The 12735-nt window shown below is 34.0% G+C and overlaps 1 protein-coding gene and 1 long non-coding RNA gene across 5 annotated transcripts in view; one reads left to right on the top strand and one right to left on the bottom strand.

Moving 5' to 3' along the window:
* Positions 1-288: 288 nt before the first annotated feature.
* LOC120599667 (uncharacterized) lies at positions 289-2865 on the bottom strand. 2 transcript variants are annotated; one of them, XR_005651967.1, is made up of 2 exons: positions 2663-2865; positions 289-2427 (listed from the first exon to the last, which is right to left on the bottom strand). It is a non-coding gene; the product is annotated as an uncharacterized LOC120599667 (long non-coding RNA). The 2 variants fall into 2 exon arrangements; XR_005651966.1 differs by having other exon boundaries at positions 289-793.
* Positions 2866-2885: 20 nt separating this feature from the next.
* The window catches only part of DCUN1D5 (defective in cullin neddylation 1 domain containing 5), a 31573-nt gene continuing 21723 nt past the window's right edge, over positions 2886-12735 (top strand). Inside the window, exons 1-4 of one of the 3 annotated variants that reach the window (XM_039858751.1) lie at positions 2886-3260; positions 5309-5400; positions 10816-10886; positions 11301-11392. In XM_039858751.1, coding sequence (XP_039714685.1) covers positions 3175-3260; positions 5309-5400; positions 10816-10886; positions 11301-11392 — 341 coding nt within the window. In that variant the 5' untranslated portion in view covers positions 2886-3174. The remainder of the gene's footprint in view (positions 3261-5308; positions 5401-10815; positions 10887-11300; positions 11393-12735) is intronic. The other 2 variants (XM_039858750.1, XM_039858752.1) reach the window with 2 other exon arrangements.

The raw sequence follows: 12735 nt of genomic DNA, 5'->3' as shown, positions 1-12735 counted from the left end.
TCCCTTCTTACTTTCATTAAAAAATTCTCCTTATATGACGAAGAACCATAGTAGTCTGTCATAGTTTGTTTTTCCATTATAAATGCCTTCTTGATGGAAAAATAATGTACTATCGATGTGTGGGTAAGCAGCAGATAAGATTAAAACCACATAACTAGGCATTTCTATACTGTTCACAGGCAATGATGATATCAATATGCCTCTCCTGTGAAAGTAATTAGGATAATGGGATGCTCCATTTTGAGAATGGAATGATCAGAGAAGGCAATGAAGAAAATGATCTACATGACCCTGGAAATCACCATCTCTTTATTAACAAGCAGATTATAAATCACCATGTTGTATATCTGAAACTAATATGCCAACTATAATTGTAAAATAATTAAAAAAACAAACATAATTGTTCTATTGCTTGAATAAGAAATAGTGTAAACTATTAAACTATTAAAGAATAAACTATTCTTTGTTCATAAAGTACTCTTAAATACAAATAGACTGCATCATATTATTTCCCCCTCCAGACTGTAAACTTCATGAATGCAAGAGTCACACCTGCCTTTTATATTCCTAAACCCAGGACAGTTCCTGGTTTAAGTGATTATTAAATACTGTTTGAATGATAGACTTAATGAATATCATACACAGACCCAGCCTTTTATCTTTTATCAGAGAATTCTATAGGTACAAGTAGGCTCCTATCCAGTCACCGCATTCAGCAGAATCTCCACAATCTCCAGGTATGGTGGAGTCTTCTTCCTTAGGTCTAGAAAATGGTTCTCTATGGTCCAGTGGCCTATGAACAAAGACACAATTATCTGCTTTCCACTATTGTACAATAAACAACAAGGGAAAAAGGCCACAATAACCACAATAAATATTCCCAGAAAATAACAGAAGATGCATAATAGTCATTAAACCATAGCAATGCTGGTATCCTGCTATGCAGGTATCGTGAACGTTCCTTACATCTTGATTCAGCCTTGAACATTGTCCTCTGCGGTCTCTGTCTTCATCATTTAGATTTTTATACCACTTTCCTTCCTCTATTCGAGAAAAGGAATGTTTAGCTTTTGTAGTTCACTTCTTGAAGGAAAAAGCTTGGTTATTTCTAATAGCATCTTTTCATATTTTGGTGTTTTTATCTTACATCAAATTTACAGAGGAATAATATTCATACAATAAAGGGCATACATTTTTATTATTTATATTAGTTTCAGGTATATGGTATTTTTTAATTATTGAGGGCATACATTTTTAATTGTACAGCTCGATGAGCTTTGACAAGGATATACACCACCACCTCAATCAAGATACGGAATGTCTATTATCTAAAAAGTGCCCTTGTGCCTCTTTACAGTCTTCTCCCTCCATTTCCACCCCATCCTAGTACCCAAGCATCACTAATATGCGACCCTATACATAAATTTTGCTTGTTCTAGAACTTCATCAAATATTCAGCTAGTGTTAAAATGTCCAATTGTCCCATAAATGTCATAATATTGCTTTGTATTGTTCGACTTGATTCAAATAAGAATCACATATGGAAAATAATTGATATAGCCTTTAAAATTTCCTTCTAATAATTTGCTGCAAAACCTGGGCCATTTTTCCTGTAGATTTTCTTACAGTCAAGATCTTGCTGAGTGCATTGAGTGTTAACATGTTCCTCTATCCTCTTACCTACAGATGGTATTTTTTTAGAGGCTTTATCTTATTCACATTTTATGTTTTGGCCTCATGCATTTATAAGTGGGTTGAAGGATTCCAGCATTCAAGCACAACATTCTTTTGGTCATAACAGAGAACTGCATAAGCAAAATAGTGAGATTTAATGGCTCATGTAACTGAAATCTCCAGGGCACATCATGAATTCTGAGCTCATATCATAAAATCATGTCTTGGTTTTTCTTTCTGCTTGATTCTGGTCTCTTCTGAGTTTTGAATTCCTTCTCTACATCCTCTCAGGTTCAAGTCCATAGGAAATAAAGTTGCTTCCCTGATAGTTCAATTTCATGTCATTGGCACTGACTGGCCTGGCTTTTAATCGTATATCCATTCTGAACCAATTAATGGCACTAAGGAAATATGATATTCTTAATTAGCCAGATGAGGGTGCCAAGGTGAAAGTCGTCCCATTAGAACCACATCGACTGTTACTGAATTTAAAGATACTTTTCGTCCTCTACCATCACTCTTTGGTTTACAGATGTTGAATTTATTTTCCACATATACTGACTAACGCGACCTTCTACTACACAATCCTTACGTGCAACAACCTTTATTCATAAACAATATTTTCACTGATGTGGAGTGATTATAAGTGTTTTGGGTAATAAGGTCTGGGGGAAAGGCCCCTTAGAAATGTTCCCCAAATTCCTCTATACGAAGTCAGCAATCACCTACTGTCGCTTTTCTGAGAGGTAAGCTCTGTGAAAGAGATGGTAAAACTAACTTTTAATAAGAGAAAAAGTGATAAGTAGAGGTCAGGGAGGACAGAGACAGGGTGGGAGAGTGGGCCCATAAAGAAAACAAGAATTTAAGAGGTGGGTAACAACGTGAGGTTACCGAACGGAAGAACTCTTGGTTTACTATATGTGATTATTTCTAAGGCCAACTGCAGAGTATTAGGGGTTTTATAAAACATATCTTGGAGGTTACGTACCAGAATTAAGGAGGGGTTGAAGTTTCCCGAGAAAGGTTGAGACACCCTGGCAACCATCAAAACCTGATTTCTCCACTCGCGTAACAACACTGCTTCGCTCAGCCAGGGAGACCGCTAGCCAGTCGCAACTAGACCCACACCCCTCCCGGAGACCGGCTCTGCGTTTGCGTCACTTCCGGCCCTTGGCGATTCGCATCCGGGTCAGACTGAGCCTCTTGCAATTGGAGTCTGTGACTGGTGGAGGTGCTGAGCTGTCCGCGTTCTCTCTTCCCGGTGTGACCAAGCTGCAGTGTCCACCGGCGAGCAGTGACCCCCTGTCCCGAGCAGAGGAAGACGAGGAGGAGACCTGAGAGCGGCCGGTGGCCAGGCTGGGCCGCTCTGGTGCGGGCTGGCGACTCTGCTCCTACGCTTGCTGCTGTTTCTGGGAACCGGGTGCCAGCACTGAGGAATCTTCAGTGGACAACGACCCCCTTCCCCGGCTTCCCTGCCCGCCCTACCGGGGAGGGCGGAAGATGCCGGTGAAGAAGAAGAGAAAATCCTCTGGGGTGGCAGCGGCAGTAGCGGAAGACGGAGGCCTCAAAAAGTGTAAAATCTCCAGGTACCACCTTCCCCCACCCTTCAGTCCTTCCTCCCTTGCTGAATGGCAAGAGAAGGAAGCGGGCTCGGTCTCCGAGGCTCGGGCTGGGGATAGATAACCGCTGCCTCCCACCGCCACCTCTGATAAACCTAAAGTGGTAGGCGCAGAACACCGCGAGTCTCTGCGACTGCACCGCGTGTTCGTTGCGTGTGCTCTGGCGCATGTGGAGGTACTAGAAGAGTCTTCGTGCCCTGAAGGGTGGGGAAACAAGAATGCGTACGTAAGTTGCGCTCTTTCCCCTACCCCCAACTCCTTTAACCCCTCCCCCTCTTCTTTCCAAATCTAGAACTGAGTACAGATTCGCGGAAGGGTCACTTCTAGAATTTCTTTGCAGAGTGTTAAGGAAGAAGCAGAGCCTGAGAAATCTTGACCTGGCAGCTGCCAGGGGAACGATGGAAAGGAAAGCTCCCCGTGCTGTAATTGGCCTCCTTTAGTATTTGGAGTGGTCTAACTTGGAGAATTCCAGCAGGAGGCCTTTTAAATCGCAGGAGCCTTATTTCGTGGACGTATAGTGCCTCCACCATTGCCAAGTCCCTATGTGCCGAGGTGGAAAGGCCCTGCAGGCATTTTGTTTTCTAGCATTCATGCTGCTGTTAGCTCTTAATATAAATATTAATAATTTGAAACCTATTGTCCTCTGTATCCTCTTGGAGAAAAAGAAAACAAAGCAGAGCTGTAGTTTTAGAGCTTTGATTCCATTGTAGCATGTCCCAGCGATATTCTATGCTACAAAAAATTACTGCAATGTAGTTCTGCAATGTGGGGTGTGTAAAATCTCCTTATTGGGTATCAGTGGTTGGCACGTGGTATGACAACTTTAGATGCTACCATTAAAGAAGACTGTAGCCAGCATTATAAATGGGAGATAATGCTAGAACTCTCTTTAAAGAGAGATCAACTTAAAACCTGAGGTAGGTGACTTAGTCTGCATCTTCCTTTTTGTTATTGGTTTAATTTTTCCCCTTCATTACACTATTTGTGAAAAAAGAGCCTAAGTATATTTCTTGGCCTATTACTGTGAAAGGTGATGCTGTTTACTTACATCTCTTGGTAATTCACACTGGAATTTAACATGGTTACTCCACTAGCTCAAATTTTTATGAAACATACAGGTTAGTTTTTTATAACTCTAACTTGTAGCCACGTTAAGTGTATAATGTATCAAAATTATTTAAGTTAAGCCCATTAAAACAGCTGAGCAGTAATTGGAACTCAGATGATACTTAGCTCTATCAACTTAAACTTTTAAATATAGCACCCTTATTTTACACTATTCAGTTGTAGAAGTTACAGCATTTCCATGCTACTGTAGTAGTGTACCTGTTTGAGCTCCTTTAGAAAAGATTCTCTGAAGTTCATTAAATTATAAAGGCTATTTATGAACTTCTCAACTTTACACAATTTTATGAAAAAGATAGACTTGGATTAAATATCTTTGGACCAATTATTTATACTATTATCTTTTAGGGTTTTTTGTTGTTCGTTAATCTGCAGAATTTAGGACCCTTATGTTCTAAATCATCTTTTATTTTTTAAATAAATTTGGTAGATGATAACTCCTAATATATAATTTTATTTTGAAATATTGATAAGTACCAAAATATACTTTGTAAGATTTTGTTTTCAAATGTATGCCTATATACACAGACATAATTTTCATGCAATTGAGAAGAATCACTATAAAGGTTTGTACTTTCCCAGCTACTAGTCCTGCATTGAGACCATTGGGTTGAACTTCTTTGTGGTCTTTTGAAATCTGAGGAAATAATTTTAGTTAATATATTTGGAATTTGATAGTGAGCAATGTAGCATTTGGGTTTTGTTAGCCAGCAATGTTAGTGTATAGACTATTAGATCAAATTGCAAATACTTAACTCCCAATTTTTTTTTCTATAATGGCAGCTATAAAAAAAATAGTTTTAGTTTGGATTGGAGTACTTCCTATTGAACTTAGCTTTTCATTAAAAGTTAAGATGATTAAATTCTTAGGCATTTGTGTGTTTTCTAAGCTATTGCAGATCCCAGCCCTCTGCTAGACTAATAAGTGGAGAGGAACATTTTTCAAGCAAGAAGTGCCTGGCTTGGTTTTATGAGTATGCAGGTAATGAAATTAATATATCAGTCACATGCTTTAAAACATTTTTTACTTTCTTTTTGTTTTGGTTCATTCATTTATCAAATTATTTCATGGCTGCTGTGTGCTAGTGCTGTGGGCTGGGATCAGGGTCAAGACTGGGGATTCTGGGTAGGCTAAGAATTTGGTACTGTTTCAAGCTGTCTTTAAATATGTAATACTCAGCCATAAGAAGAGATGAAATACTGCCACTTGCGACAACATGGATGGACCTCGAGATAATCATGCTAAAGCAACATAAGCCAGACAGAAAAAGTTGAAAACCACATGATATCACTTACATGTAGGATATAAACCTAAAAGCAACAGATGAACAGGACAAACAAACATGGACTATAGACTAGAGGTTACCAGAGGGTAGAGGGAGTGGGGAGGTAAGTGGGGTTAAAGGGGTCAAATGTGTGATGATATAAAGAAATCTAACTATGGGAGGTGAGCACACAGTGCAAATATATACAGGCCTTACTGTTAAAACGTACAACTGAAACTTACTGGATTTCATTAACCAATGTCACCATAAAAAATAATTACAAAAATATATATATATAATTCAGTTTATATTTAGTTGGAAGGGTGAACGTCATTTACTATTAATACAGTTTGTAAACAGATTCACTTACTGGTTTACGTCCATTGGCTAAAGTAGAGTTGACAGTCTGGAAAACAAAGTATATGATAAAGCATTTTGTATTATATATAGTTCTTATTTTTCTTTTCAATATTTTTTTTTTGAAATTTTTCTGAACCAGTAACTGACATTTTCTGAAACTTTTGGGAGACGTAGTGAAAAATTTTAAACTCAGATATATAATTGCACAACACATTTAACCTTTAATAATTGCTATTTAGTCATTAACTTCTATGAGAGACAATAATAAATAAGAAATTAAACAGACTGATATTAATTAAATTAAACAGACTGATAAATGCTCTATTAGGAAGATGCACTGTGAAATTTCATAGGAGGAATATGTAACCCAGCCTTGAAAGCGTCAGGGATGGCTTCTTGAAGGAGCTAACTTTACGGTAAATTCTCTAAGTGGTAGATGTAAAAACTCTTGGCGTGGGGTGAGGTGAAGTCAAAGCCAGGGACAGGCTGAGCAAATATATGGAAAACACTTGTTTCCCACTTATTACTAACTTCTTTATAAGCATATATGACATTTTCTTTCCCATTAGAATGGTTTTGGTCTTCTGTAATGATTGATTTTTAAAGCTTTTTTGTTTGTCTTTTTTCTCCTTGTTTCCTTTCTCTTACCTGCCTCCCTGATGGCTCCCCTTCCCCTCTTTTATCACTATCATTTTAGAGTGTTTGTTTAAAATAAAACTGTATATGCAGTCATTGTCTTATATGTAGTAATAATCAAGTTAAGGCCTCAAGTGTACTCTGAACTTGAGATATAAATTTAGGCTAACTGTATGGAAAGTAAGACTTTTGAGGTGGGGGATACAGTATCCTCTCTGTTGGGATCAGCTGAGTGATCCCAAAAGTATAATTTAAAAATTGTTTAGTAACAGAACAGATTCTTCCTAGACCAGAAAAATTGCTATTACTGGCATCCCAAGACAACCACTAACCCAAATTAAATGAAGAGAATTCATTTTTTTAATGACCTCCATTTAAAATGTTGACCCATTATTCAAAATGCCAGTTTTACTGATATGCATGATAGAGAATAAAAGGTCACTCATCTTATTTTACTTATAAAGGTTATTAGATGCCATTAGATTAATTAGTCTTTTTTTTTTTTATGCTTACTTGTTTTACCTCTTTTAGGGTTTTCCTGGGTAGCATGAGATTCTAATTAAACATTCATTTCCTAAACTGGAGTTTTTGTAATAGCCAGCATAATAATTGCTATCTTTACTTCAATAATTATGCTAATTATATAATTTTCCTGTGACCATTCTGTTAAATAAACAATGTTATCCTTATTTTATAGATGAAAAAACTCATGATTAGATTAATAAGTAACTTGCTTAATTAAGATCATACAATGACAAAAGCCAGGATTCAAACCTAGGTCATTCTGATTGCAGAACCAGTGCTTTAACTACTATCTTGTAAGGGTTTTTGTTTTTTTTTTTTGTTTTGTTTTGTTTTGTTTTTAAATGTGTATGTGGCAACTAATTTTCCTTTTGAAAAGAAAATATTAGGACACTGGAGGTTAACTTCTGTCATTCATTGAATGAGCATTTGTTGTATGTCAGGCACTGTGCTAAGTGTTAGGGATATAGTAGTGAACAAGTTAAGATAGATCCCTGCCCTTGGGGATTTGTCTTCTAGTGGGAAGAAATATGTTAAATAAGTAAGTAGAAAGATAATTATAGTTTGTGGAGGGTTATAAAGGTAATAAATATGGCGAAGTGCAGAGATAAAAGAAAGTTCCGGTGAACTTTAAAATACAGTGATTAGGAAAGGCCTCTCTAGAGGTTTCTGTGGGCAGAGACCAAATTGATTAAGGAGGAACCAGTTATTTGCCAAATAAACAGTAACTGTTCCATCTTAAAATGGGGATGTCCCTTATTAAAATGGAAACAATAATTCTGCTTATTGAGATAATATATGAAGCACTTAGCACAGTACCTGGTATTTAATCAGAACTCAATAAATGTTAGCTTTTATTAAAAGAGGAATAAATAGTATTGCAGCATCAGATTTACTGGTTTTATATGGTTGCAATACTGTTCCAAAATTAACAATATAGCCTTTAGATAGCTCATATTAAAGATGCTATATCATTCATTAAGCACAGTTTTTCTTCCTTAGCATCATGGTTTTAGGCTCTGCAGGTATAGCTAGGAACACTTCTTTATGGTTATTTAAAAATAAAAAAATTTTTTTAGTTATAAATTAACACTAATCTTGTTAATATAATATTATAGGTCATGTGTGATTAGCCTGATGGTTTTGCCCTTTCACAAGATCTCTTATCATGACTGATATTTAAATTAGCAAGGATTCAGTAATACGCTGGGCCTATTATTATTAAACAAAAGCATAGAAAGTGAAAAGGCACTTTTAAAGTTTTATAAGGAATCAAGAATAAGGGATAGAATTATATAGTCCTAATAAGGATCCATCTGGTAAACTAAATAATTTTTGTAGCTTCTTAAATTGATTGGAAACCTGTATTTTGTCTGAAAGAGTAAGTCGAATTCAGCTCCAGAGGTTTTTACCTTGAGAGTAGTTTTATTGGAAGAATATATTTCAAGAGAAATAATTAATATGCAATCTGGGAAGAAAACATTGGTATAGACCTTATTTTAGATTTAAATATGTTTGTATTTATTTGCATTGCTTTAGGAAACTCACCTACTGTTTACAGAGAGGTCTTACATATCTATTTAAAATAATTTAATTTTAATCACTAATCCCACAGTTTCTAAAGAGGCTGTATTTTATAACAATAATTGATATTTCTCAACATAACTCTTCAGCTTTCTCTTCTAATTACGAATGATGGAAGCTTCGAGAGCAGGTCAGCTTTCTCGTTGCGTAGAGAAATTTAGATTATATTTCCTATCATACCTTTAAAAAAAAACCTTTGTTTTGTTAAATTTTTTATCTGATGTTTACTTTCATCCAAACCCACATATAAGGATGCATATTTACTTGTATTTTTTAACAGCTTTATGGTATATGTTTGCTTTTTAAATTACATAATTAACACATTCTCATTAAAAAAAATCCTCCAAGTATATATTAGGAAGTGAAAGTTTCCTATAATAGTCACCCTTTCACCTTTTAACACCTCACTGCACAAATAAGTGCAGTACTTATTTAAACCAAGAAAATTTAAAAGGGTTTTGGTTCAGACCACGTCATTTTAGCAACCTGGATCTCATCTGAAACAGCAAGAATATATTGGCCACATACTGGATGGCTACATTCTTCTATTAAGAAAAAACCTAAGGATATTGGCTTCATGTTGCGCTTGTGGACTAATGATAGTGATATAAAATGCCACCTTAGCAACCTTGGTTTCGTCTGTGATTTATAAAGCTAGGTATTTTTAATCTTTATGAAAGGAAAATAAGTTTCTCTTACTTTAACAATAATATTTCAGAAGCCAAGTGTGGTAAACCTATTTCTATCATATTTCATATTGTTTTAGTCTTTTTAAAAAATGAGATATAATATATTCATTTCAGGTATACAACATAATAGTTTGCTTTATGTGTATATTGCAAAATTATCACCAAAATAAATACAGTTAACATCTATCACCACACAGCTACAAAAAATTTTTTTTGTGATAACTTATAAGATCTACACTTTTAGTGACTTTCAAATATACAGTACAGTATTATTAACTATTGTCACTATGCTTTACATTATATCCCAGTACTTATTTTATAACTGGAAGTTTATAGCTTTGACCACCTTCACCCATTTTGCGCACCCTTCACCTCCACCTCTAGCAACTACTAATCTGTTCCCTGTATTTATGAGTTTTTCTTTTGATTTATATTCCAAATATAAGTGAATAGATCATACAGTATTTGTCTTTTTCTGTCATTTCATGTAGCATAATGTTCTCAAGGTCACAAATTTCATGTTGTCACAAATTTGCTTTAATCTTATCCAATCACAAAAAGGCCTAACAAAAATGTAATTAATATATTTTAGGAATCTGATGACAAAAAATATGAGAATTGGTGTACTGACTCGTATTACTAAGGGAGAAAAATAAAAAACAAGTATTGTTAATTTTTAGACAAATGATAGATAAGCTAATTGAAGGATTAAACTTTTGTTTCTACATTAAGGTGGCAAAACTAATGCTTTGCTATCTATTCGAGAACCAAGATGATAAGGAAAATATCTCATTCTGGAATTGGAATGCAGTAATTTCCTTAAGTTTTTATTTTCATAGTATGTATATTTTTTTAAAGTATTAAGTTTCGAATATATTTTAAAAGGGTAATAAATGACCTGTTTTAGTAACTAAACAGATATTCTCTGATTCTTGTCTTAAATTATTGTAGGTTGATACTGGCACATTCTAGTAGAGTAAGAAAGTCAAACCATATGCTTCTTTATATTCATGCATTGCCAAAAATTTTCTTTAGAGAAGGTTGTCAGTAAAATTTTTTTAATGGATAGGTTCAAGTTATTGTACAAACTAGTGATTGATATTAATACTGCTTCATTTTTTTCTTAATTTCATTTGGTAATGTGTTTAAAGATCATCTCTAAAATTTTAAATTCTGTAGCAAAAAGTTATACTTCAAAGATATGTCAAAATTCAAATTTAATTATTTACAAAAATGTTATGGTATATTTATATTTATAGATGCCTTTAGCACAATGGCTTATGTTTTATGTTGATATTAAATTATAACAACGAAATATATAAATTATTTTTGTTTTTAAAGGTCCTGATGAAGTTGTAGGGCCAGAAGGAATGGAAAAATTTTGTGAAGACATTGGTGTTGAACCTGAAAATGTATGTTTTATTTCTAAGTAGAATGGAATACAGGTGGGGTAGAACCTATTTTTGAATTTCTAAAAATCAGGACACTTTAATCTTATATGTAGATTTTGTTTCTTCATGTTTATTATTATAGAGTTTTATTTATGGTATTTTTAATCAATTAAAATTGGGCACATGTTCTCTTTCTTGATACAAATATTGTTTGTAATAGAGTGAGAGAGATTCTACCTTCAGAAACTGTTAGAACTTTTTACTTTTAAGAAATTGGTCCACCTAAATTTCTTTATAGTTAATAATTCCAAAGCTTGTACTCTTTAATAATTGAAAGATGGAAATAGTTTTATAAAAATGCTCTCCATGATAAATATAGACATGATTATCTCTATGCTGACTTTTCCCCTATCCTTTATGTTCTGTTCTTTCCAGATTATTATGTTAGTTTTAGCGTGGAAATTGGAGGCTGAAAGCATGGGATTTTTTACCAAGGAAGAATGGTTAAAGGGGATGACTTCATTACAGTAAGATATTTTTTTAAAAAACAAATTTGATGGCCTATTTGAAGATCTTAATTAATATTTTGTGCTTCATAATTTTCAGGAGTAAGGTTTCACTTTACATAATCAAATTGGTTTGATTTATTACAATCAGTTTAGGATTGACAAAATTTATATTATGGTCTTAGCAAAATGGACAGTTACCCAGTTTTTAATATTATCTATGTAAGAACCTCAGATCAGTCCTATTGAAATCATTGACTCTTTGGTGGATGAATTAGAGGTCCAAGATCAAAGTTATTTACTCACAGGTTGTTTAAGCAATGAGATTTCCTTCTCTGAATATGGTATTATATTATGTAAGGAGTTTGTTCTTTAGACAGTCCTAAGCTCTGGGGCCTCCTCTCTTTCCTCTTCAATTTTGTACTTAATTAAAAAAAAATTGAAGATAGAGTTATATAACACTTTTATTGCCAAATGAATCTTACAGAGAACAAAAGTAGAAATGTTATATGGCTTCCCTGCAACCTTTAGCCATTTTATAGTTGTATACTTTCAGTTTAGGATGCTGCCTTTGAACACTTTCATAAATTATGGAATTACTGCTTTATAAAAATTTGATTTTAACTTTCCGGAGTATAGTGAGCTTATTTTCAGAATCAATTAATAATTGTGTTAATTATATATTATATCATGTTTCTAATGTTCATGTAGAATGTTACTAATTATCAACATTCTAAAATAGAGAGATCTTTAATTTATAATATTTTTGAGCCCAAAACTGAGCATCGATTAGCCCTGTGGTTTCCCGTTGAGATTATGCTTTTGTTAACACACTTAACTGTTCTTTATTCCTTGTTTGCCTGTCCTAAAATTTCAGAATACTTGGTTATTTTTTTTAAGTGTATTTGTTCATACAGAACTTAAATTTTCATATTTGAATTTTCAGTGTCTAATGCTTTGTAATTCTCCTTTCTAACTATCATTAACATTCATATTTAGGTAAAATATCTTTGCTCATATGAACCAAATCATAATATCTAGAATAGAACCTAAAATCAACTCTTTCACTTTCATAACATATAGGTAAGGTAAGGAGTCTGAGACGCAGGTAAAGAAATTATTTGCTAAAGTTTACATTTCTCCTTTGTGGCATAGCAAAGACCTAGAATTTCATTATTACTAGTATTACCATTCTATTTCCTATTGCATCATTCTTCTATATATGTGTTAACATTCTTTATAAAATAGAAGGCCATTATTAACTTTTTAAATCATAGTATTTACAACAAAGACTGGATTCAGTCATTTATCTAGATGTCATAACATGCCAAATTAAAATAATGTTGATTCTGGAATTCTTTGGC

The sequence above is a fragment of the Pteropus medius genome, unplaced genomic scaffold (assembly GCF_902729225.1).
Source record: "Pteropus medius unplaced genomic scaffold, Ma_sr-lr_union100, whole genome shotgun sequence".
Lineage (NCBI taxonomy): Eukaryota > Metazoa > Chordata > Mammalia > Chiroptera > Pteropodidae > Pteropus > Pteropus medius.
Note: the sequence above shows the minus strand (reverse complement) of the source record. Positions and strands in the feature narration are given on the sequence as shown.